The 27,286-nt window shown below is 35.4% G+C and overlaps 1 protein-coding gene across 2 annotated transcripts in view; it reads right to left on the reverse strand.

Moving 5' to 3' along the window:
- Nucleotides 1–22,759, reverse strand: part of ERGIC2 (ERGIC and golgi 2) — a 40,852-nt gene extending 18,093 nt beyond the window's left edge. Inside the window, exons 1-6 of one of the 2 annotated variants that reach the window (XM_007098825.3) lie at nucleotides 22,660–22,759; nucleotides 13,339–13,481; nucleotides 11,689–11,797; nucleotides 8,865–8,911; nucleotides 7,294–7,364; nucleotides 1,566–1,606 (exon numbers count right to left, since the gene is read on the reverse strand). In XM_007098825.3, the coding sequence (XP_007098887.1) occupies nucleotides 1,566–1,606; nucleotides 7,294–7,364; nucleotides 8,865–8,911; nucleotides 11,689–11,797; nucleotides 13,339–13,444 (374 nt within the window). In that variant the 5' untranslated portion in view covers nucleotides 13,445–13,481; nucleotides 22,660–22,759. Of the gene's footprint in view, nucleotides 1–1,565; nucleotides 1,607–7,293; nucleotides 7,365–8,864; nucleotides 8,912–11,688; nucleotides 11,798–13,338; nucleotides 13,482–15,279; nucleotides 15,331–22,659 lie in introns of those variants that run through there. The other variant, XM_042992031.1, reaches the window with a different exon arrangement.
- Between the last annotated feature and the right edge of the window lie 4,527 nt (nucleotides 22,760–27,286).

The raw sequence follows: 27,286 nt of genomic DNA on the forward strand, positions 1-27,286 counted from the left end.
GGATGGCTTTCTACTAAAAGCGCTACAAGCCCAGAGACAACTACATTTGATTTCAACCTCAATTTTAAAATCTCCCCAAATGGCAAAACTGGAAATTAAAAGAGAAATGCCTTTGAAATGTACTTAGAAAGAAAAAAAAGGAAAAAAAAAATGGGAAAAAGGGTTTTTGTTTTTTTGTTTTGGCAATAATCTTAAATTAGGTAGAGCCTTTGTAAGCCCTGGAAACAAAAAAGAAAAAAAAGAAAAAAAAAAAAAAACAGCACTACATGGGAGTAGGGGTGGGGGAACCATTTATAACAAAGGACTACTTTCTTTAATATACAAAGGACTATTTAAAATTATCAAGAAAAAAAAAACCAACAACCAAGCAAAATGGGCATAGGGCATGAATGAGCAGTTTCACACAAAAAGAAATACAACAGGAAAAAAAATCCATAAAGATATTCAAGTGATTCATTCATAAAGAAATGTTAATTTAAAAAAAGCATAATACTATTTTCACCCACAGAATTGGCAAAAGTAAAAAAGCCTTGGTTATACCCACTATTGGTGAGGTTGTGTAGAAACAAATACTATCAGTTTTGAAGTGTAAGTAAAGATATTTTGGCATCACCTATCAAAATGTATTTTTTCACAGTTTTATTGAGATACACTTGACATATCACATTGTATAAGTTTAAAGTGTACAATATACGATTTGACATATTTCTATTTTGCAAAACGATCACCCCATAAGTTAACAACCATCATCTCACATAGTTACAAATTTTTTTCTTTGTGTAAGAACTTATCAGTATGTTAATTAAATATCCTCTGAAAGAGAAATTCCATTTCTATACACTTACACACACTTACACATATTCACACCAGTATATAAGGAATTAGGTTCAAGAATTTTCATTGAGCATTGTTTTTAATATTAGAATCCTGCAAATAATCTAAATGCCCAGTGATAAAAATCAAATTAAATAAGAACTATAGTTTATCAGAATGCTATATGTAGTGAAATGGGATGATGTCCAAAATATCAGGCTAGGTAGAAAAAAGCAAGTTCTAGAATGAATGTATAGAAAGATACCATTTGTAATGGGAAAAATAAAACATAAGCAAATATGCAAACATACAGAAAATTGTAAATTAACAGAAAATTTCTAGGCTACAAAAGAAATTTAACTCTAGTTATAACTGCTAGTTAGCAGCACTAAGAGTAATAATGAAGAGGCTTTTACTTTTAATATATACCCTTTACTTCATATCCTTTATATTCAAATTGAATTTTAAATGATCACATATTGCCTTATAAATTTTTAAATACTTAATAAAATTTTAAATGAAAACTAAAATGTACTTATGATTCAAAGTACACTAGAGAAAACATTATACAAAACTCTCCTATAATTTGACAATATTTTTGAAATTATAAAGATTAAATATTATATTCTGTTAATATTTCACCCCTAAAACTGCCCAGAAAAATGTTAAATCTATGAATAATTCAAAATGGACAAAATAGAGAAAATTTGATCCAGATTTCATGGACCACAATACTTTAATTCACTTATTACCTCTGCCACTCTTTTTGCTGTGGTGAAAGATCAAATATTACCTGAAATAAAGGAAAACATAATCACTAGCACTGTCAATTTCTCTTGGCTTTTATATCATAATTAAAAAAAAAAAATTTCTTTGAGCAAGTAACAAATTTATAATACTGATAAAAACAAGTATTCATGATTTACATTTAATCTTCTGTAAGTGAAAAAATATAATCTATAATATTCTTACTCAAAACCAATATAAAGAAATTTTACTGATCACAAATATTTACCTGTTACAGTTATCCACATTTATAGGAATGACTATAAGCTGATAATCTGGCATATGTACAAAATGGTATTTTAGGACTTAAAATCATTTAAATGATACGTGCATGAAAGTTTTTGTAAAAGAAAAAGAAAAACATAAAGCTCAACTGTAATATCCAAGCATCCAAAGCCCACATTGTTGCCAGAAAGATGCCACGATGAAATCAACAGTTTTGAAACAAGCTACACAAATTGCCCTATATTTCCCAAATGTAGGAATAAAATAAGGAATAATTCAAGAAACTGTATTTAAGTACTATCTTCATGAATTCAAAGTCAGACTAGGTGACTTGTAGAATCAGAGGGAAATATGCAAGCTTTCCATGCTTTGTGGCGATATCCACAATTTAACCTTGCAATAAAAAGGCCCACTTTTGATTTTTATAAAGGTAATCATAACAAAGCATATAGATTCTACTTTTTAAATTTAGCAATATTAGTTATCCCTCCATAATCGGCTCCTAACCTACTACTCTCTCTCTATAAAATCCTCAGTTTTTTAATCAAAGTGGAAGAAGCCTTCATTCTATCAAATAGTTCTACATCTCTGCCTTTGGTAATTTAATTATACCAACCTGGGAACTTCGTCTCCTGTAATTGTGACCCTCATGTCTGTCAAAATCCTACATACCATATCCTCCAGGTTAAATTGCCTCCATCTTTCTGATTACAATGAAATCATCTCTGATTACTCCTGCTGAACTTGTCTACAGCATGTTTCCCACCCTTTTCCCACCATATCACACAAGGAAAATGCTAACATCTGTAAAACACACGATGGCAAACAAGAGGCTGCGTGCAACTGCTTCCCAGTTACCTTGTAAATAAAACTTTTGAAGGTAGGGACTATGTGATTCTTCCTTTGACTTCCCCAAACTGCTTAGTGTAGTGCTTAGCATGTGGGTAAAGTAGAAAGGATCTACTGAGTAGCCTACCGCATGCTACGTACTGTTACTTAATTCATCACTTCATTGAACCTTCAGAATAAGCTCTGAGTTTGTTATTATTCTTGCCTTTTTTTATGTGAGGAAGAAGCTCAATAGGTTAAAAACTTCTTCCAAAATCAGAGACTGTAAGAGTCCATATATAAACCCAGCTGTCAGATTCCTCACTTTTCCACCATTTTTTAAATTCTTTTAAGTAAAGAAATAGTAATGAAATATGATAGTAAATAGCAAAGTAGTAACTCTCATAGCATAATGTGTGATCACAAGTTGGAAACTAGTAAAGCTATTAGGGTTAAGTTTTTAATATTCAGAGTACATATTAGGATAGTAAGTATGAAAACATAAAAACAAGTAAACATTTTCTCAAATAATTTTATATTGATAATTTTTACCTAAATCTTTTTTTTAATTTTTTTTTAATGTTTATTTATTTTTGAGACCGAGAGAGACAGAGCATGAATGGGGGAGGGGCAGAGAGAGAGGGAGACACAGAATCGGAAGCATTACCTAAATATTTTAATATAAATTAGGACAAAGGAACGAATACTTACCAGAAGTACTGAACATTTTAAAAATTACTAATGAAAAGTATACAATTAAGTATTTTTAAGTTCCTACCTTTCTGGCCAAGACATGACTTTTAATTATATGACACTGAAATTTAATTTTTTTGTTGTTGGGGGGGAGCAGGAGGGGAAAGAGTCTCAAGCAGACTCCATGCTCAGTGTGGAGCCCGACACAGGACTTCATCCCATGACCCTGAGAGCCGAAATCAAGAGTCCGAGGCTCAACTGACTGAGCCACCCACACACCCCATACGACAGTTAAATTTAAATAAAGCTTTCCTATTCCACAAGTGACTGAAAGAGATGACTAACTGTTGACAATGTAATAATCAATAATCTTGTTACAATTGCATAATTCTAACATATTCCTTATTGCCTATTATCTAACAAGGCACCTATACTTCACATTTTGTGAAACAAAGAAGAAAGGATAAAATTAATGCTTTTCAGGAGCTTAAAAATCTAGCTAGAGAGACAAGCTCTCCAGAAAATATATGTAAACAAAATCAGGGACTTAACAAATGTGAAAAAAGAGTAGGAATGAGAGCCACTCAGAATAAGGAGAGAATGCTAAAGAAAAAGTGTAAGTAAATTTTAGGGGTGCCTGGGTGGCTCAGTTGGTTAAGCATCTGACTTTGGCTCAGGGCATGATCTCGCAGTTTGTGAGTTCGAGCCCCACGTCCGGCTCTGTGCTGACAGGTCAGAGCCTGGAGCCTCCTTCAGATTCTGTGTCTCCCTTTCTCTCTGCCTCTCCCCTGCTCACTCACTGGTGCTCTCTCTCTCTCTCTCTCTCTCTCTCAAAAGTAAATAAATATTTAAAAAAAATTTTTTTTTAATTTTAGAGGGGAGGTTAAAGATGATTAAATCTCCTCAAAACCAAATTTTCACAATGTTCAGAGAAACATAAAATGAGGACACAATCTATATTATCATTTTAAATAATTTTAAATTCGCATCCCCATGCTAGAAATCGTCAAGAAGTTATGCAAGCTTGCATACAAGGGTGAAAGGGAGACTAAAGTGAGAAAAGAGTCCAAGACATAATTTATTTCATGGGACAGAGAAGTTTATATTAGGAAACAAGGAAAGTCCTTAATTCAGAGTAAGAGAGGCAACAGTGATAAAAGATAGTAAGACACCCAAGGAAGAAGCACTCTACCCTAGAAGCACTTTCAGGAGTTCAATCAAGTGCCAGAGACCACATGGTGAGGACATTCCAAAGCAGTGTTATTCCTAGCTCTTATGTGGCATGGACAGTGTTCTAAGTTAAGCAAGAATGCTGCCACAGCTGGTTGCTAATGAGGATGGTCACATGAGCTAAAGAAAGAGGAGTTACCCTAGCTCAATTTAGCCTGTCAAAACAAACACAGAAAAGAAAATTTGGGAGGGCCCTGGTGGACCACTCCACTATCCTGGACCAAATACCAACTTCTTCCTTCCTCTTCAAAAGCATCTTAAGCTCTAACATGATTTAAAAGAAACACAGTATAGGGGCACCTGGGTGGCTCAGTCGGTTAAGCATCCAACTTCAGTTCAAGTCATGATCTTATGGTTCATGAGTTTGAGCCCCATGTTGAGCTCTGTGCTGACAGCTCAGAGCCTAGAGACTGCTTCATATTTTGGCTCTGTCTCTCTCTCAAAAATAAGGATCAAAAAAAAAAAAAAAAAAGAAACACAGTATATCTAAATCTATACCCTTTCATCTAGGTATGAAAAAAAAAGTGTGTGTGTTGGAGAAGGTGGGTCAGATAGGAACTGACATAACTCAACAGTCTATTTCAACTCTCAATCACTTAATGGGCCACTTTATATCCCCATTCTAAAATTAGACAAGAAAATAAGTAAATAAATGAGTGTATAAAAAGATTCAATAACTTGAAAAAAGTGGTCAATCTCAAGTATGAGGGCTAATTTTCCTCTATATACCATTGCTAGGAATAAGAAGAAAAGTGTTAAGTTTTTCTAATTATTTCTCACCGACATTTAGCATCATGCAGACAGGAAAAAAATGGAATGATCTATGAGATATTAAAGATATAGAATATAATCATTGAATTTTAAAATATAATGAAGGCACTGAAAAGAAGATAGGTCATGCTGGATCAAGGTAATTTCTCAGAACTCAGAGAAGTATGAAATACACACCTAATGTAAGAATTGATAAGAATATTGAGAACCACTCCATGAGATTCAGCATCATATAAGAATTTTAAAAAGCAGAGGTAAAACCATTGCTTTAAACAAAATTAAAGCAGATAAACAAGCCAAAAAGTGTGTGTGTGTATATGAGTGTGTGTATGTGTGTGTGTGTACACACACACATATATATACACATATAAACTTTAAAATTCAGATCATTAAGATCAACAAGAACCAAAGAACAAACAAAAACAAAAAAATCCACACCCAAAGGGGATCCACACCTGGATATATAGGATAAATATGTGAATTGCAAAAGTAAAAGAAAAAAGCATTCAAGCATGAAAAGGTTATATGTGAAGGAAAAAATAATTGCATCAGAAAACAATGAAGGAAGTTCTATAAAGTTCTGAATACAAAACACCATATCCTGAGCTAAACTCACATGTATGAAGAACAGAACGGCGTAGGCAGTTGTGCTACAGTCTATAAAATATAACCCACATATTCTTACTGATTAAGAAGTCTCAAAAAGTCCTTCTGCAAAATGATAAAAAATAAAGAATGGTAGAAAATAAAAGCAATAAAACAGAGTTAAAACAGTAATTATTCTTAATAGTATGAAATGTAATACAAATATCATAAGTGTCTAATAATTATCAAGATCTACATCTCTAGATACTAGTTTAATATGTGATAACATGGTACCTGAATGTGTAAGGTACCTAACCTCATAAAAAATTACTGTGAAATCAGTTTTTTTGAGTGAGAATACAGGAATTAGGGAGCAGAGAGATTCAGTGTGGCAATAACAAAGTTGTCTTTTCTTTAGAAATCTCTACTTAAAAAGTGTGTTTCAAAAGGCATAAATATATTTTATTGCTATAAGCTACAAATAATTTGGTAATCAAAACTGACCTAAAGGCTTCCTTTTTTTTTCCCATGAAATTCAGCTACTTCTAATCCTTCTCCATCACCTTTAGTCTTCACTTTGCAATTTGCTTAAAGAAGTGTTCACAACTGTCAATGATAAACAAAAGAACTCAAGAATGCATGGATAAACATAAGTACCACAATGCCAACAAAGCAGTGAGCAACTCAAAGGGGCTGAGAGTTCCATTCCTTATTCCCTAAAGCTTCTTTAGAGCTGGTTATCATGACTTATTATCACCTGCTCCTGTAATGTGTTTTACCTGCCCCTGTCATGTGGTGGTGTTTCTGATAAATTGGTTATACACAACTCGTACTCTGCCAACAGAAGAAGAATGTCAGGATTTCACTAACTTTGGGAAATGGAAATATGAAGAAGAGAGAAGTAAATGCATAGAAAATTTCTCCTCTAGATATTGCTTCATTCTTGATTATGATAAGAGAAATACAGCTGAAACATTTCTAGACTTAAATTTGGTAAAGGTACAATACAAATAGGACAGAATTTCCAAATCATTCCAAATCATTCGAAGAAAAGAAGAAAATTTCATCATTAAAGCAACTATAAGAAAAGAGAAAACTATTAGGAAGCATTAACAAAAAATATAAAACACAAATAAGGTTATAAAACAGACTTTACAGCCTTATCCAATTAACAATGGTTATCTCAAGACTTTGGGATTAGATATAACTACCCCCCCAAATCTTCGTAAAGAATATGGATTACTTTTGAATAAAAAAAAAGGGTCTAGCTCATACAAAACTAAAAGCAAATATCAAAACTGTCTTCAAGAAAACAATACCTCAAAGCATATTAATTAAAAAAAACATGTGCATTAAACTTACTGGTTCATAAACTAGACCGTCAGCAGATGCAACCATTGTTTCTGCTAAATCCAATACATCTGCTCCAACATCTGCATAAAAAAATTAGAAGTTTTACATTCTGTGTTCAGAGCCAAACTATATCTGATATAAATTAACAAACAGAGATGACTAACAGAAAATTCAAACATATATAATTATTTGCCTATACCACTTATTTCTTCAAATAAGTAGCATTACATAGTTTTGGTGGAAAGTATTCCAAAATACTTCTGGAAAGTATTCCAAAAAATCGATAATACTTTTTCTAGTTCTTGTTCAGTAAATATTATGAAATGTAATGTAATTTCATATTCTTATAGTAAAAAGTGTAAACTCACTTCACTGAACTGAAGAGCTTTGCAAAAATGGTCAAGAACCTAATCACAAGTACTAAATGGCTGGTATATGAAATATTAAATACAAGAATTATTTTTAGAAATTAAAAGAAATTTTAGGAGAAAACTACTGATGACTTTTTAAAAATCAACAAATAGAAAAAGTTTATTTTGAAAAGACTAAAATTTTAATGGTATTCAAACATCTAAAATAAAGCAAAATATGATATATTCAGTAATAACACAGACTCATAAATATGTTTCTTTACTCCTAAAACAACTACAAGAAAAAATAAATGAAAAAAGAGATTTAAAGTTTTTCTCAATGAAATCTCCCAGAAATTAATCTCCTTAATTAGATAAAACTATTTCACAGTTAAAAAATTTTTATGTGAAATACTAACTTCTTTGTCTTCACATTTTAGGCAGTAATTCAAAAGATATCTTTCATGCAAAAGCATCCTCATTTTTGACAGCAATACTGATCTAAACATTATCTATCTAGCATATTAACATTTTTCTACTTCTAGCAGTATAATCAAATGAAGCAACAAGAAAACAGAAAAAAGTATCATCATTATTAAGTTAAAAGACTTGAATCCAGGGGCGCCTGGGTGGCTCAGTCGGTTGGGCGGCCGACTTCGGCTCAGGTCATGGTCTCGCGGTCTGTGAGTTCGAGCCCCGCGTCAGGCTCTGTGCTGACAGCTGAGAGCCTGGAGCCTGTTTCGGATTCTGTGTCTCCCTCTCTCTGACCCTCCCCCATTCATGCTCTGTCTTTCTATCTCAAAAATAAATAAACGTTAAAAAAAATTAAAAAAAAAAAAAGACTTGAATCCATATTTTAATATGCATAAGTAAAGAGTAGTAAACCAAAACAGTCAAACAGGATATGTTTGTAGAGCATGGGTGTAAAACTGGTACTCCAAATAAGAAATAAATGATACACCCAAATTAGAACTCTAACTCACAAGAATTTCCTCCGATTTTCTTTTTAATTATACTAATATGAAAGTTAAATCTCCTTTTTATGGAGAAAAAATTTAAAGAATATAAGCTGGGTAAAAAAATAACTTGCATTATTAAATAACATTACCATAGCATTTTAAGATATCATAAAGGAAAAAATAAAGTTAAGGCACCACCAGTGGTTTTACTTACTAGCAATTGTTTAAAACATAAACAATAAATGGATTCATCAAGTTAATGTGTACTTACATTGACACTTCATAGCAACAGTAATATCTATATTGATTCTCAATTTGCTAAAAGACAAAAAGAAAGTATTAGTATTACCAAGTGATCAACAAAATATAAGAAACATAAATCAACTGATCTATGAAAACTCAGATTTCAAACAGAATAAAATATGTTGATTAGAAACTGAATAGGAGCCTGGGTGGCTCAGTCTGTTAAGAGTCCAGGGGCGCCTGGGTGGCGCAGTCGGTTAAGCGTCCAACTTCAGCCAGGTCACGATCTCGCGGTCTGTGAGTTCGAGCCCCGCGTCAGGCTCTGGGCTGATGGCTCGGAGCCTGGAGCCTGTTTCCGATTCTGTGTCTCCCTCTCTCTCTGCCCCTCCCCCGTTCATGCTCTGTCTCTCTCTGTCCCAAAAATAAATTAAAAACGTTGAAAAAAAAAAAAAATTTAAAAGAGTCCAACTCCAGGGGCGCCTGGGTGGCGCAGTCGGTTAAGCGTCCGACTTCAACCAGGTCACGATCTCGCGGTCCGTGAGTTCGAGCCCCGCGTCAGGCTCTGGGCTGATGGCTCAGAGCCTGGAGCCTGTTTCCGATTCTGTGTATCCCTCTCTCTCTGCCCCTCCCCCGTTCATGCTCTGTCTCTCTCTGTCCCAAAAATAAATAAAAAACGTTGAAAAAAATTAAAAAAAAAAAGAGTCCAACTCCAGCTCGGGTTACGGACTCACATTTAGTGAATACGAGCCCCACATCAGGCTCTGTGCTGACAGCTCAGAGCCTAAACCCTGCTTCAGATTCTAGGTCTCCCTCTCTCTCTGCCCCTCCCCTGCTTGCAATCTCTCTCTCACTCTCTCTCAAAAATAAAGATTAAAAAGTAATTAAAAAATAAATAAATAACTGGATAGCATTTATTATGGCCAACACAAAGGCATTTTGAAAGTAAAAATTCTATTTTGCAATTCTAAAAGCCTTTCTGATGTCACAGGTTTTTAACACAATATCCTTTAATTCGATAATGGTAATTCAACAAACTCAACAATAACTCCAAGCAACTCAGAAAAGTCTACCTCTGTTTACATAAACCTTATATAGAATATTCTTTTGAAAACGTAAAACTTTCCAAATCAAGAGTTAGGAATTACAAGTCTTTCTCCTCTATTTATCAAATAAATATCATATATCAGGCATTATGCCTGATGCCCTACAAATATTAAATTTTTATTCCCTATCATGGACCTATAAAGTATACAGCTTCAGTTTTGCAGATAAGCCGGTGGTGTTCAAAGCAGCCTAAATGCCTGACTGAAGTGGTATATTGAAAACTAGGTCTGTGTGGCTCAGGGTAAATGCACAAACTACCAGAAAAAGAAAAAAAACAACACTATGATGTTTAAAATTTTGCATGGCCTTTAAAAAGGCTCAGTCAATGCCTTATTTTCAAATCAAATTAATTTTCAAGTATCAAAATTAATCAATCATCAGTGAATAACAGAATGAGTACAATCGTATCAGTCCCATCCTGTACTTCCAATCAAAAACTTTTTCATTCTAATCATTTTATCTTGTTTCAATAGGAATTACAGATTTTTGGAGCTTCCATAGAGTCTTAAAACTGTCTAGAGTTCAAACTGTGCTCCAAATGACTCAGGAGATGCTGTAGGAACCAGAGAATAAGGTGAAGTGGCCAAGCTTCTGGGCATCCCCACTTGGCTTACGTGGTAACCTATGAAATACTTCATTGGAAAAAAAGCAAAAAGTGATTCACTGGTGCTTAAAACAACAAACTCTTTGAAAACTAATGGTATCAAGAATAATACTCATACTATAGACAAAGAAACTGAGGCCCAAAAGAAGTCAGTTGTGTTATTTGCCCAAGGTTACACAGCAATTTACAAATACTGCCTTACTTAATTCTCATTAACCCCATGAGGAAGGTGCTATAATTATCCCCATTTTATGAAAAAGGAGACTAAAGCACATGCAGATATAGATTTAGTAACTTCCTGAAAGTCACATAGCTAGTAAACGGCAGAGCTGGAATAGGAACTGAGAAGTAAATGTCCCCCTCCCCACCCCTGCCCACCATCCAATGCAGTCTTTTTTTTTTTTTTTTTTTTTTTTTACATTTACTTATTTTTGAGAGACAGAGACAGAGCACAATTGGGGGAGGGGCAGAGATGGAAGGAGGCACAGAATCCAAAGCAGGCTCCAGGCTCTGAGCTATCAGCACAGAGCCCGATGTGGGGCTCAAACTCACGAACTGTGAGATCATGACCGGAACCAAAGTTGGACGTTTAAGCGACTGACCCATCCAGGCGCCCCCCCCCAGTGCAGTCTTAATATTATAAACCTGTTATCTTCAATCATTAAAAAATCCAAATACAAATAAAAGAATATATTTTCAAAGGTTTAAAGATGACACTATTTACATTAAAATTTTATTTAGATGTAATTTATATAAATCTAGTTTTAAGCATACACAATGTAGCTTTTAGACACTTTTCCAGCTCACACAAGTCAGTAAGATAGTTCAAAATCTAAAGAGTAAACAGTTTCAAAACATTAAACAATTTCTACCATTAAAACACCTAAATATATATTATGTCCTCCTAACCTTTTTTATACAAGTGCATATTAATTCAAGAAAATCTCTTTTAGAATTTAACCAGGATTGAAATGATTCTAAAATATTTCACCTAATGCATGCAATTAAAGAGGATTTTCCAGTACTATTTCTTCATAACTAAAATAAACCACATATAAAAGTTAGAAAAATTTTTAAAAAGAAGGTATGTTATCTTCAAAACAATTTGAGTCTAAAAGTATTTCAAGAAGAAAAAAGAAGTTACCTAGAAAAATCCTTATCTACTTCATATTCATACTTCATCCATGTATCTTGATATACTGAAAATTCCATTATGGTTAATAAAGCCATAGTGGTAAATGCTATTAGAGAAACTGAGAAAGCAAACAAACAAAACAGAATTAAAACAATTTTTAAAAAGGAAACAACGGGAAACTATTTTAAGTGGGATTAAAATTAGCAAAGAAAGCCCTTATATGATTGCCACATAAATGGATACTACTATAAAAGGCTTTTCTTAAAATATTCACATAGATTTCTAAAATAGTTAAAAAATGAGGATTTACTGAGCACAAACATAAACACAGCACTTCTACTATTGAGAAAACATTTTATCTCAGCAGTACTAAAGGTATCTCTCACTAAATAGATTTGCCAAAATTTTACGACACACAAAATTGTTCTTTTCTAATGTACAGCAGTGCCATAGATATGATAAATGATGAAAGTAAGCATAGTTTTACAGTACAAATTTGAAAGCAGTACCCTCATAATTAAAAATGCATCATCCATGCCTGTAGCCCAACCTATAAAAAACAAAATTAGACTAATTCCTAGTTTAAATTGCTAGTTCCTAATTCCTAGTCTAAATTCCTAGACTAATTCCTAAGCGATAACAATCTGTGTGCCAGAAACTCAAATAACATTTCCAAATCTCTAATAAAACTCTCATCTACTTTAGAATCTCCCAAATATATCACTTCATTTATAAAAACAGGTAAAAGATTTGACAAAAATAAGAGAACTATCAGATATTATGACATAACACACTTAAAATGGATCATGCAACAACTTGCACTGTTTTCATTAATAAAACTTAATTGCAGGTTAGAAATAGCAACCCCCTTACTATACTTTACCAAATGAAATATCAATCTTATGTGAAATATGCTATTTTATTAGCTCTTCATGGGGAAAGAAATAATAGTAAATACTGTCATAGTTGCATATTTTTCTTATATATTTCGTATTTATTTATTTTATTTAACAAATACTCCTATTTGTAACAGGTACTGTTTTAAACATTTTATAAATATTAATTTATTTAATCACTAAAGTAACCCTGCCAGGGAAATACTGATACCATCCCCATTTCATGGAAGAAAAAACTAAAGCACAGATGGATTAAGTTAACTTCCTCAAAGTCAGGTACTTAGGAAGGGGAAGAGGTGGGATTTAAATCCAGACAGTCTGGTTCTAGAGTCAAAGCTCTTAACTATTACCTCATGCTGCCCTTCTCCAGCAATGTGAAATTTAAGAATTTCTGTTATAATGTCTAAATTGATTTATTCTTAACCAAAGTAGAACTCAAGCAGTTCAACATTAAATAACTTCCTCCAAGTTCAATTCTATTTATATATAATTATACATAACTCAAGAGCACCAAAGCAGTAAAATTGGATTAAGTTGTTCAGTAATGTTTTAATAAATACTGCTAAATGCATAGACTGCTCTTGGTTAGATGCCAAAGAGAATGTATATGACAATAAAATTAGGGCAGTGTGACATGAGGACGGAGCAGTCACAGGTATGCAATTCACTGATGAGTTCCTCATGGCTGTATTTCTGTATGAGCTGACCGGCTCACCGAGAAGTTGCACTTAGTAAGGGAGTTTTAATCTGAACTGATACTTACCTGTACCCCCACTGGCTGAAGTCTCTACATAGCTGTCAGGAACCTTTGGAAAGGCATCCAACTCTTTCACCAAACTCAAGGTTTTTTTCCGATTCAGTCGCCTCATCTTCAGGAAAACCTTCTTCTTCTTTCATATAGTCATGCTAAGGAATAAATGATGAATAAATGAATCCTCCAAAAAAGATACAAAGGTTTCTTTTAATTTTAGGTAAGTGACAAATGTTCTTGAAACAACTTAACAATCTCATTCCTCCTTGAGAAAAAAACCTTAACACTTAGCTGAACCTCACCTTTCTCCATCTCACTCTGACAAAAAAATACTAATGAAAGGCAATTTATACACACAAACACCTTAAACAGCAAAAAGTGAAAAGTACTTGACATTCATAATATTTAAATGTATAAATTAAAATAAGAAATAACTTTCCTTCTATTAAATTAACAAATATATTAATATATTCCCACTAATAGATTACAATGAAGTAAATAAAATAGGCACACTCATCTATATTGCTAGCAAGAATATAAATATTCACCACTACCCTTTTGACTAAGTGAATTCCCTTTTTAGAAAAGTATCCTAAAATAATAATCTGGTGTCACTAAAATTTTGATTGAAAGGATAATTTTCCCTTTTTTTTTATTTTTTAATGTTTGTTTATTTTTCAGAGGGAGAGAGACACAAGGTGATTGGGGGAGGGGCAGAAAGAGAGGGAGACACAGAATTTGAAGCAGGATCCAGGCTCTGAGCTGTCAGCACAGAGCCTGGCGTGGGGTTCAAATTCATGAACCGTGAGATCTTGACCTGAATCAAAGTCAGATGTTTAATCGTCTGAGCCATCCAGGCGCCCTATGAGGATAATTTTCATGTCATTTTAAAATACTGAAGCTAGAAACAAATATCTGGTAGTCAATATAAAAACTATAGTGAATTAAAAGCTTTGAATCTATGTAAACACTGAAAATCTTAAAAAAGAAAACATTTAATGACAGGAAAATACTCATATACGTTAGGAAAAGACTAGAAGGTCATACATATAGTTTCATGGGAAACAAAAGGAAAATTTTACAAGAAACTGATTCAAAGTCTATATGCAAAAATGTTAAAAGTAGATCATGGGAGGATTTTACTGTCTTTTTTAAGAAAATTTTGGACTTTCCAAATTATTTTTAAATAAATAAATTAAATAAATAAACAAAATATTTAAAATAAAATAAGTATGTATTGAAATAAAAATATTTAAAAATGGACTGCTTGGTATTCTTTTTTTGATCAGTATGCCAACTGTATCTAAAATATGTTATAAAGCCATGAAAATAACTGAATTCTCAAATATCTGTGTAATTTTTATAAGACTATTGGTGATGCTATAAAGCATTACCAAAAATCAAAGCTGTATGACTAAAATCAGCACCTAACAGAATAAATCAAATAGTTGTGGAAGTCACTAAAAGAAAAAGAAGGTCTCTAGAAGAAAGCAGAAAGACTTGTCTGAAATCCATGGGTAGGATTAATACAGAAAGAATAGGCCATATAAAGGGCATTCATGAAGAAAAAGGAGAGTCTGAGAAGTAAAAACTGGCAGTGATCATGAACACTGTCCAAAAGACACTAGTCCCTAACCAGGGGCACTACTAATCAGTCCTAAAGTGAAGTTTGGATGCAATAATAGACTGATTTCATTTGCCATTAAAAACATCCAACTAACTTCTCTTTTCTATTCCATAAACACAACGTGGCCTTCGGATTATAATTTTGGTTCTCATGTGTATGTTTTTCTTAAGGAAAAAAGAGACACGTAGACAAGACAGATGAATTTCTGATCCCCATAACAGTCATAAAACTGGTATTCTCATTTGTAAATTATGCTTCCGTTTGTAAGCATAAGCTGTGCTCCCTAAGTTTGTTCATCTCTGAGCAATCACATTTATTTTCTGTACCTGCTTAGTGGTAACTGCACCAAGACCGATCCTTCTTCAATCTTTCAATTTCTACTCATTTGTTCCTATTGGGGTTAAATATTAAATATGTTCAAACCGCTTGTCTTTAAAACGAAACTCTGCATTTAAGATCAAGTCCAACTCCAACTATAGATCTCTGGCTGCTTATCTATAAACCAAACTTAAAAGGATGAATTGTCAGGGCACCTGGCTGCGACTCACAGGGCATGTGACTCTTGATCTCAGGGTGAGTTCGAGCCTCACATTAGGGGTAGAGTTTACTTTAAAAACAAAAAAAAAAGAATGAATTGTCCCCATTTGTACAGTGTGACTACTTCCTCACTACATGTTCAACTCTTAACTAAATTTGCTCTAAGTCATGAACAACTTTTTTTTTAATGTTTATTTATTTTTGAGAGAGAGAGAAAGAATGAGAACAGGGGAGGAGCAGAGAGAGAAGAAGACAGAATCTGAATCAGGCTCCAGGCTCTGAGCTGTCACCAAAGAGCCCAACATGGGGCTTGAACTCACGGACCACAAGATCGTGACCTGAGCCTAAGTCGGACACTCAACTGACTGAGCCACCCAACCACCCCATGAACAACTTCTTCAGTATAAAATTCTATGGACACTTTCTAGTCCTTACCTAATTTTGCCTCTGAAAAAATAGTTTATCAATTCTTTTTCTTCTTGAAACAGCATCTAACCTTGCCTTAAATAATACTATATTCCTGATTTTCATTCTATCTCTAAGAACTTTGGTTTACTATGCAGATTCTTCTTCCACTCAGATTCAGCTCTAGGCCCTCCTCCGACTCTTTCCTAGTGATCTCCCCTCCCTTCAATTTCCATTTATATGCCCATTCTTCTCAAATCTTTATTCCCAGTACAAATCTCTCCGCAGACATATATTTTTGCTTTCTATATTTTCATGGGGTCATTCCAAAGGCAATTCAGACTCAATTAATTGCTTGTTTAACTTTCTGTTTTCTCCACTCTAATGTTAGGGCAGGAACCCTAACTTGATCTGTGTATCTCCAATACCTGGCACAGAGGTATACAATAAATATGAAAGGAAAGAAAAAAAAAAAAAGGTGGGACATTCCCCAAAATATGAAGGAAGGAAATTTTCCCAGAAATACCCATGATAGCACAGCTTACCAATCAAAACAGTTAAGATAAGTAAATATATAAAAATATAAGATCCACAAGGAGAGGAATTTTTGTTTTTTTCATTATAGTAGTCCTAGTACCTAGAACAGTGGTTGGCACATAATAGGTATAGCATGGCTGAGCAAATGACAAAACTGAATTTTACTCCTAAACTTGCTATATTTTTATAAGTTTTATAAATATGTTCTTTTATATTATATATAAATATAAAGATATGACAAGCAGCTAGTAAGTTTTATAAACTTCTAACAATTCACACAGCTTATTCAGCACTCCTCCTACCTGGCTACCTCCCCGCCTCCATCTAGCATTTTCCATTCCTGTTTTCCATGATTACTCTTCTAGAATGGAGCACCTTGCCACTCTGCTACTCCTCCTGTCCCATTCCTGTTAGTCCAGCACTAACCTGCATCATCAAAGAAACTCATTCCATCTCCAATACTTGCCACTCTACTCTACAGAGCCACTGTTCTGATATGAACAAGTTGTCCAATAACTTCTGTTTTTCTGAAAGCAATCCTTTTATCTGCTTTCTTCACGACACTTGACATTCTCCTGGTGGTAATGCCCTTCAAATCCTTACTTCATTTCTGAGACTCACCAGGTAAGGCAGTCAGTGTTTTATTATGATTTCTCAACCATTTCTTCTCTTTTCAAGTCTACTTCTAATAATAATAATAAACACAGGGGTGCCTGGGTGACTCAGTATGTTGAACATCTGGCTCTTGATTTCAGCTCAGGTCATGATCTCATGGTTTGAGAGTTCAAGCCCCATATCAGGCTCTGCACTGTCAGTGCAGAGCTTGTTTGGGATTCTCTCCCTCCCTCCCTGTCTGCCCACCCCCCACTCATGCACATGCACTCTCTCTCTCAAAAATAAATAAATCTTTAAAAAAATAATAATGAACACATATACTACCCAGAATTATAGCTTTCATATTTTACGTTAGGTATTATTTGAATTATTTATTTATTCATTTAATCCTCTAAACGACTCTATAAAGATGATACTATTTTTATTCTCATTTATAGATAAGGAAACTGAGGCACAGAACAGTCAGGTAGTATCTGCAGGGACACACAGCAAGTGGTAGAACCTGTATTCGAACCCAAACAACTTGGCTCCAGAGTCCATGTTCCAAACCACAGTGCACACTGATACTTCAGTACTTGTGATCATCTTCTAGTAACGTCTGGATCTATTTAAAATTTCCTTAGTAACTTTAGCACCTGGATCATTCAATATGCTTCTCTTCTTCCCCATTCCTTCACAGTCCTTTGCAAGTCATAACCCTATGACACTCATCCTGTGGCATTTATTCACAATGATAATGCTTTTACCATGTAAATGTAACAGATTTTCTAAGCCAGTGACCTCCATCTATGCAAAGCCACACACAAGCGAGACCATTTTTGGCTTCTCTTATAACTTTCAAAACAGTTCCATCTCCAAAATCCAAAACACTAGTTTTCCTCTCTGAGCAGAACCAATTATCCTTCCAGCTCTTTAATTTACTAACTAGGACAGAATTTGTTCTTCATTTTCCCTGTGTTTTCAGTACACTGGACTTCTCCCCGTTATCCAGTCCCACTGCTCCCATCCCCACTCTATTTCCTTCACTGTCTAGCTTGGTCAGCCACTTTTAAAAATGCATTTAGAAATACGCCAAATCACTGGTTTCCAGAAGTCACTGCCATGCTATTAGAAAATTTTCTGAACCTAAATAAAAAAAAAAAATGAAACTTTTAAGCTAAATTTATTCAATTTAAAAATATTTTATTGGAGAGTATTTCCTTCCTTTTTAATGTGTGTCAATTCTTTTATGAAATGATAAAAGTGGGTAATAGAGGTTTTTGTTTCTTTTGTTTTTGGATGTCCTGCTTTACTGAAATTAAAAACTGCAATTCTACATCAGTCCTCAAATCCAGCCCCTTTCCCTGTATTCCCTCTATATTTTGTGCTGGTCCACATAATCTAAAAATTTAGAAGCCATTGCATTAGAATTTTTTGCCCACTGGTTGGTGCTGCTCCTCATACTTTCCCAATCTCCAGACTGTTTTCTTCAATATCTTCCCTAAGCTGTCATGTATATTAAGAAGCAAACAAACAAAAAAAAGTCCAGGAAGTCATTGATAATAGTTGAGACTAAGACAATGCTTTGAAAAACTGCATAAGAAATAAGAAACCACCTTTCATGCCGGAACACAGACATACATTATCAACCCTCAATCTAAATAATGTCAACAAAGCCCATAGTTCATCATTGCATCCATTTGAATATGAGACTATAAAATGTTTTGCTAAAATTAAAACAGAGTTCATGACACCTTTTAAAGTCTGCTCAATTAAGTTTACTTCTCCAAACAAAAATGGAGAAACAATTTTACTCCTGCTACCCACATTTTATGAGCTAACTTCTATTTTTAATATATATTTGGCAACATGAGAAATATTTAATTGGTTAATATATATGACCATGCTGTGGGTTGAACTGGGTCCCCTAAAAGGATACATGGAAGTCCTAATCTTGGTATTTGTGAATGGACCTTATGTGGAAATATGGTAGTTGAATCTTTGAAGATGTAATTAGTTAAGATGAGATCAACTGGATTAGGGTGGCCCAAAATCCAATGACTCTCGTTCTTATCAGAAGTCCATTTGAAGAGACACAACCAGGAGAGAATGCCATGTGAAGACAGCGGCAGAGATAAGAGTCATGCATCTACAAGCCAAGAAGAGCCAAGGAGTACCCAGGTGCGACAGGATGCAAGGAAGGTTCTTTCCTAGAACAGCCAGAGGGAACATGGCCTTGCCAAGACCTTGATTTCCATCTGCTGGCCTCCAGAACTGTGAGATAATAAATGTCGACGTTTTTAAGCCATTCAGTTTATGGGAATTTGTGAGAGCAGCCCCGTGAAACTAATACAAGCCATTAATAAGAATGAGAAAGGACACAAAACAGGTATTATCCAGGCCATCAACAAACTTCAGAAACAAAAAGCAAAACTACTTACCTATAACTTTAAATTATTTGATTATATTGCATTAGAATACTTTACACTAAAAATTTTTTATGAAAGATAACTTAGTTTCAATTGACAAATACTATCACCCAAAAGTACTTAATTCTTTTCACTTTACAACTTAGACCTTTTACAAGAGTTCTTGTTATTCTTAAAATTGTTTACCCCAACATAATTCAAATAAATGTAATAACCTTCAAAGTTATTTTTAAAAAAGTATACTTGGAAGCTGAGTAAGGTGGTATAAATATGAATTTTGTGGTCAGAAAAACTTGGGTTACTACCTAGGCCCTTATTAGCTGTGACAATTTTGAAAAAATCCTCAGCATCACAGAATCCTCTATTATATTTTACTTTAAAAGGAGGGAGGGAGGCATAAAGGCTACCTCACAGTTTCTAACCAAGATAAAAATGAGTCATTTGATAAATGTTTCTAATTCTCAAAAGAAATACAAACATTTGTAGGATACTTGAAATTTATGTTTAAGTCTTTGAGGAAAGTGGGATAGTATCTGAGGTTAGTTAATGTCATGAACAGAATGAAGATGATATAAAGTGTTGGAAAAGCTAAGAGAAGAGACTGTAGAGTGATGGCACAACACAATTTGGAAGTGCCTAGTAGCAATGTGAAGCAAGGACAAATATAATCCTCCTCAAATAATACACTGAGTATACTAACTACTGAATCAAAGTGTACAAAATTGAGGGACACCTGCGTGGCTTAGTCAGTTAAGCATCTGACTCTTGGTTTCGGCTCAGGTCATGATCTCACATGCGAGTTCAAGCCCCACATCGGGCTCTGCCCTGACAGTAAAAAGCCTGCTCGGGATTCTCTCTCTCCCTCTCTCTCTCTCTGCCCCTCCCCCACTCACGCTCTCTGTCAAAAATAAATAAACTTTTTTTTAAAAAGTATACAAAACTGAAGTGGAAAAAGGTCAAGGACAGGAGAAATACATTTATAACAGAACGAGTATCTCCAAATGCAAGGAGAATAGGTTAACTAGCACCAAGAGCAGTACTGACGTAGACGGTAATAAGACCATATGTAGTAGAAAGGAGCAATTTGTACCTCAATAATTAATAGAGGATAACAGCTTAAGAAAGCAAGCAACTGGAAGATGGAGTTTAAAGACATATTAACCACATAAAAGAAGAGTGTTTAATCACTTTAGGGATCAGAAAGAAATCACTTTAAAAAGTGTCTTCATGGGGGGCACCTGGGTGGCTCAGTCAGTTGAGCAATGACATGGGCTCAGGTCCTGATGCAGTTTGAAGAAGCCCCGTTCTTCAGGCTTGCTGCTGTCAGCCTGTCAGCGCAGAGCTTGGATTCTCAGTCCCCCTCTCTTTGCCCTGCCGCCCCCCCACTTGCACTCTCAAAAATAAACATCAAAAAAAAAAAAAAGTGTCTTCTTCAGTCTTTAATTTGACTAAGTACCAAGGTAACATCTTTTTTTAAAATTCTTTTTAATGTTTATTTATTTTTGAGACAGAGAGAGACAGAGCATGAACAGAGGAGGGCCAGAGAGAAAGGGAGACACAGAATCCGAAGCAGGCTCCAGGCTCTGAGCTGCCAGCACAGAGCCTGACGTGGGTCTCGAACTCACTGACCGTGAGATCATGACCTGAGCCGAAGTCGGATGCTTAACCGACTGAGCCACCCAGGCGCCCCAGTAACATCTTAAGTAACTACAGAAGTTAGGAACAGAAATGTTAAAACAACAAGGGCTAACATTTAATGCATGCTAACTATATGACAGGCATTGTTCTAGGTGCTTTGCATATTTTAACTCATTTAATCCTCACCAACTACCTTATAGTGTTAGGTATTATTATTCTTATTCCCATTTTGCAGATAAGGAAACTAAGACACAAAGAGGTTAACTTGCTTATTGTGACATTAAAAGGCAGAAACAGAATAAATACAGAAAAACTGTTAAATAGGATTTGTTAGCTGCTAGAATGCCTAAGGTAATGTCTATTAAAAATAAGTTTCACCATTTCTTCCAATTAAACCATTAACCCCTAAATAAAATAAAATTTTTTCTTCTAATTCTTTTTTGATGTTCCAGGAGACGCCTGATTTCCTTTGAGAGATCTTTCAATCTTGATATATTTTTATGATCTGTACCCTCAAGCCATTTCAACTCAGTTGTGTACTACAGTTTACTATCAAAAAAAGCAAAACAAAACTCCTCTCTTCCTCCTCCCAAAACAATGAAATTTATTTTTTTTCATGTTTTTCGAACTGGAATAACTGCACCAACTTAAAGATATCAATAAACAAAACAAGCAAACCTCCTGAATTTTAGAGTTTATGTATCAGGCTAGGCAATTACTTAAATACAACTTCAAACATATTAATAACTCCTGTTTTTAAAGGTATCTTTAATTGCCTCTGAAAGCCAGTCTTGCAACATTTTAACAGACATTATGTAACTTTGCACGAAGTTCGAGGGCACTAAATCCCAAATACAAAAGTTACCTAAACATGTTTTCTCAAACAATGACCTATCAACTCTATATATAAGCTATATCCAAGGCTATTCTCTACCACGAATTGACAAGTTACCTTCCGAGGGTTTCTTAAACCTCGAGGGTTTAAGAAAAGTAGTTACACTCAGACCAGTCTCTCCTAAAGCATCTTGCCAGACCTGCCCCTTTCTCATTCCCCCAGGCGATGTGCGAAACTCTGGAGACGAGGCCAAGACCTCGGTCTTTCTGAAAGAGAGCAACTTGCTGCCAAGAATTTGGTATTGGTCTGAATGGGGGTGGGGAGCCAGACACCCGGGAAGATAGGGACACGATCCGGCTGGTCTTCACAACGCGGGACCTTTCTCCCTGAGGACGAGAGGAGCCACCGGGGCACAGGGCACAGCGAGAAGCAATGGGTCAGGGTTAGCAGCTATCGGAGAAGCACTTAAACTCCTTCCGGTTGCAAGACAGCGCACAGACACCGGACTGAGAAGAAGGGAGCTCCCCCGCGCTGCGCTGCCCAGGGTCCTGCCAGTAACGCCCCCGGGGGAGGTGGAGCGGCTCCCCAGTCCGGCCCTCTCACCAAAAGACAGTGATGAAGACAGGGAACCAACCCCATGACAGACTCTTAGCCCCCTTAACCGCATTCACTACCGGAACAGCCTTGGAACAATCGGGAGAACATCACCCGGCGGGCTTTCAGTATTTTACCTTGTGTTATGGTACCAGCCGACCGCCATGTTTCGCAGAAGCCCGGGCCGCCGGGCTCCCGTTCACCCGAAAATATCGCGAGAACAAAAGCGACAACCACCGCTGAAAACGTCAGATGGGAGACAATGTAGAGTTCTCGCGATATTCCCTTTGCTTACGGAGCGCTTTGTGAATCAACAGGTGTGGTCGATATGAAAGGGGTGTGGCTAAACAGAACAGAGGTTGAAATGTATTTTAGGTGTAACCACGTGGCCAATAAGGAATCAACTTCTCCGGGAAGGAATGGGTTACCTTTGTAATGACACTTAGGGGTCACAGAATGAATCTCAACGCCTCATAGAGTGCTTCATCACTAATGACAGACTTGGGCACAGGTTTTATCATTTGCAACCCTAATGCGTATCAGTACAATCCGCATCATGTTTTGTGACTTCTGTATTGGCCTCCTTATTTCCTCACGTCAAGAACATTTAGACTCGCTTTTTCAAACGAAATTTCACTAAATTGAAACTATCTCAGAATATAAAAGCAGATAAAGTGTTTCCACTGATGCAATTTCATTTCCAGACTTTTCATGTCAGGGTTAGTCCTTCACATATTTAAGAAGAAGCTTACTGTAGTGGGTAAGAGCTTAGAGCTTTAGGAACTGGTGCTAAATTTTAACTAGGATTTCCTGGGTTAAAATTCCGGTTCAACCATTTATGGGCACATCATTTCATCTCGTTTCCTTATCTGAGAAATGACGCGATAATAATAATTTCATGTGGTTGTTATGAGATCTAAGTGAGTTAATAAATATCTAAACTGTTTCTTTACCTTAGCCACAAAGGTACCAGCAGACCATCCTTCTTTGTGGGTCTAAGATTATATGGGCTCTTGCTTGCATGGAAGCTAGCTAGCTGTTGTTCACTTAGTTACATCTGGTCCCTGGTCTCCAGAGGAGTCTGCTTTCACGATAACAGCTGACCCCTAAGAGTTGGAATTCCCAGTATAGCAAAACTGACTAGTTTGATCCTCCTTATTTAAAAAACAACTCACCATTTTCCAGACTACCAAATGAAGACAAAATTAATTTCCCCTGAAGATTGAAACTCAGCTTAACTTCAAAGTGAGGTGAATATTTAATCCTATGTTATTGGTGGTGGGTGTTATATCTGTGAAACAATTTGCTTAACACAAAAACATTACATTATATATTACCTGCAGAAGAGAATTGGGAAATAGGTTTTAAATTGGGGATTTAAACTGGTGCTAAACAACCTGTACTTTTTTTTAAAATTTATTTTAATGTTTATTTTTGAGAGAGACAGGGAGAGGCAGAGAGAGTGCATGCAACAAGTGGGGAGGGGCAGAGAGAGAGAGAGACACAGAATCCAAAGCAGGCTCCAGGCTCTGAGATGTCAGCACAGAGCCCAAAGCAGGGCTCAAACCCATAAACCACGAAATCACGACCTGAACCGAAGTCGGATGCGTAACTGACTGAGTCATCCAGGCGCCCCTAAATAACCTGTATTTGTACAGATGCTCAAAAGGTGTTTTCATGTTGCTTTTTTTTTCTTTATAGTTTGAGTAAAAGTTTTAGCAAGTTAGTAAAATTAAGATATATAGATAGATATACAAATGCCCCACAAACACCTCAAATTCGATATATTCCAAGTGGATCTTATTATCCCCAAAGCTTTTTCATCTCTTCTATGCGTAGGAAAGTCAAGGGTACCACTAACGTTAGATTCAATCAGTTTAGAATCCTGTGTCTCCTCCCCCTTCTTACTAACTACCAGTCCTCATGATCAGACAGTTCCTTTTATAAAATATTCTCAGTTTCGTGCTATACACCAGGTGCCTTCATTTTTATTTGCTTCTATTATACATGATTATCAATGTTATACTCAAATTGTGTACTTACATTTTCAAACATTGTGCTTTACACTCTTAAATAATTTTATCACCTACCAAGTTAGGACTTAAAAATCATTTTTCATGTGCCAAGTTTAAACTTGGTATGTCAGCTAATGGATAAATATTTTCAGTATGTTTATAGTGGCACTATCTCCCATTTAATATCTCTGTTTCAGTAGACTTACCACCAATATCTATAAAGCATTGTGCAACATTTCAGTATGACTAATAATAGATCATAGGGACCATAGATCACTCAATTAAACCTGTGACCTGGCCATTCATGTATCAAAGATTCGCTGAGTACCTTCTTTATGACAAGTGGTGTGTTAAGTACAGAACATGACCTAGTGACAAAGCAGACAATTCTTGTGGAATTCATACTACATTGGGGTATACAGTTACCAAATAATAAGCCCAAAAACAAATATATGACCGTGGCTGGTGTCATTTATCTTAATAGTAGTAGTAAACTATTTATTTTAATAGTTATTAATAATGTATTATGTGTATGCAACATTTTTTATTATGGTCTTCAATAAATTTTAACACAAAAACATCCAGCTGAAATACAGATTTTATATAATATTCTCTACATTGATTACAACATTTGAGTTGGTGTTTTGCTTTTCATTTCCAAACATTCTTTGACTAATATTTTTCATCTTTGCATCATAGATGTATTGTCTCATCTATTTGATTAGCTGTTTTTTGTGAACTCTCAATATTTTAAAATAAATTGTAGCTCTTTTATATTTCTTAACGCTTTTATTTTTTAAATATTTATTTATTTTTGAGAGAGAGACAGAATGTGAGCAGGGGAGGAGCAGAGAGGAGACAGAATCTGAAGCAGGCTCCAGGCTCTGAGCTGTACCCACAGAGCCTGACACAGGGCATGAACTCACAAACCGCAAGATCATGACCTGAGCCGAAGTCAGTCACTTAATCGACTGAGCCACCCAGGTGCCCCTATTTCCTAAAGCTTTTAAAAACATTACTAATTTCCTCCTAATAGCAGATGAAATTCTTTATATAAGTGCCTAGGTCATAATGTAATAAATACTTTAAGTTAAAAAGAGACAGCATATTTAACTCACATACTGTAGGTAAGCAAAATTTATTTTAAATCTTTTATTTATTTATTTATTTGATGCTTATCTATTTTTGAGAGAGAGAGGGAAAGGGAGAGATGGGGTGTGAACAGGAGAGGGGCAGAGAGAGAGGGAGACAGAATCTGAAGCAGGCTCCAGGTTCTGAGCTGTACCCACAGAGCCTGACACACGGCTTGAACTCACAAACCGCAACATCATGACCTGAGCCGAAGTCAGTCACTTAATCGACTGAGCCACCCAGGTGCCCCAAAATCTTTTATTTTTATTTTTATTTATTCTGAGAGAGAGAGAGAGAGAGAGAGAGAGAGAGAGAGAATTCCAAACAGACTCCACACAGATAATGCAGAGTCCAACTAGGGGCTTGAACCCATGAACCACAACATCATGGCCTGAGCCGAAATCAAGACCTGGACACTTAAATGACTGAGTCATCCAGGTGCCCCCAAATTTTGATTTCAATAATATGACATAAATAGAAATGTCTGCAAGCTTTATCACCCATCAAACTCAGATGCCTTCAGGAGTCAGGCTATCTGCATATGTGTCTCATCCAAAAGCTTTCAAAGTCAAATTTCTTTCCAGACCAAATGTCTGATAACCCCTATAACAATACTACCTAATTTTCACCTGTTGATGTTAATATTTATAAATTCATAATCCAGATGAACTTTGGAGGAGAATATCTAGGAGCAAGTATATTTGTATCTGTGTGTCTTTATGTTTGCATAATTTTTATGTACATGGGCAAACTGGCATAAGTACATAAAAAGGGGGAAATAACAGTATACTATGAGAGAAAAAAAACAATCAACTTTCAATTGAGCAGAGCAGAAGATATTTTTCCATTTTATGGTATAATTATCTAACATTGATGTTGAGCTAAAAAGATGAAATAATTTCCATCCTATATATGGGATGTGTCCCTACAAGGTAATTTTCATATCAGGTCAAAAATACATGAACATCTAAATATATAAATAATATATGGTCAGGATAGAGATGCTTTGACTAAAAAATATATACCTTACTATCACTGTTCAAAAGAACCTAACTTGGCAAATTCTTTTATTTGTTAAACTTGTTTTCCTAAGTAAAGGATAGTTGAGCCATCAGTAGTAAGGGCCTCTCCTTTCTGTCTGGGTCTTAGAAGGAAAGAAGCCAGTGAGACATAAGCATTCTCCCTTACCCTACACACACTTCCTCCTGAAGTAGGATTTGAGGGAGTAAGCTTGGTCAGAAGTTGATTTTCCTCTAATGGAGGGTATTTACATTGGGGGGGACCCCCTTAAAGATGGGAGTCTTTGACACAGATTGGGGCTGCTGCCCAATGGATATCACTTCCATCCTATAAGGGTGATGTTCTAGAACACACCGATCCCCCTTGGTATTCCCATAACAGCAGTGTTGCAGATCGCTGAGCCTGAGTTAGGAGAAACCACTAACATCAGTCTGTCATAAGCCAACTCCATGTTGAATGCATAGGAATCCATTGGAGTCTTCCCTTTGGAGGCAAAAGGTGGGAAAATATGAGGCTGAGAGATTAGTACCATTCCCATATTTTTCTTTTTGTCTATACACCAAACAAATAGTTTTGATTCAGTTAAGCTATGAGATTT

The sequence above is a fragment of the Panthera tigris genome, chromosome B4 (genome assembly GCF_018350195.1).
Source record: "Panthera tigris isolate Pti1 chromosome B4, P.tigris_Pti1_mat1.1, whole genome shotgun sequence".
Taxonomy (NCBI): domain Eukaryota; kingdom Metazoa; phylum Chordata; class Mammalia; order Carnivora; family Felidae; genus Panthera; species Panthera tigris.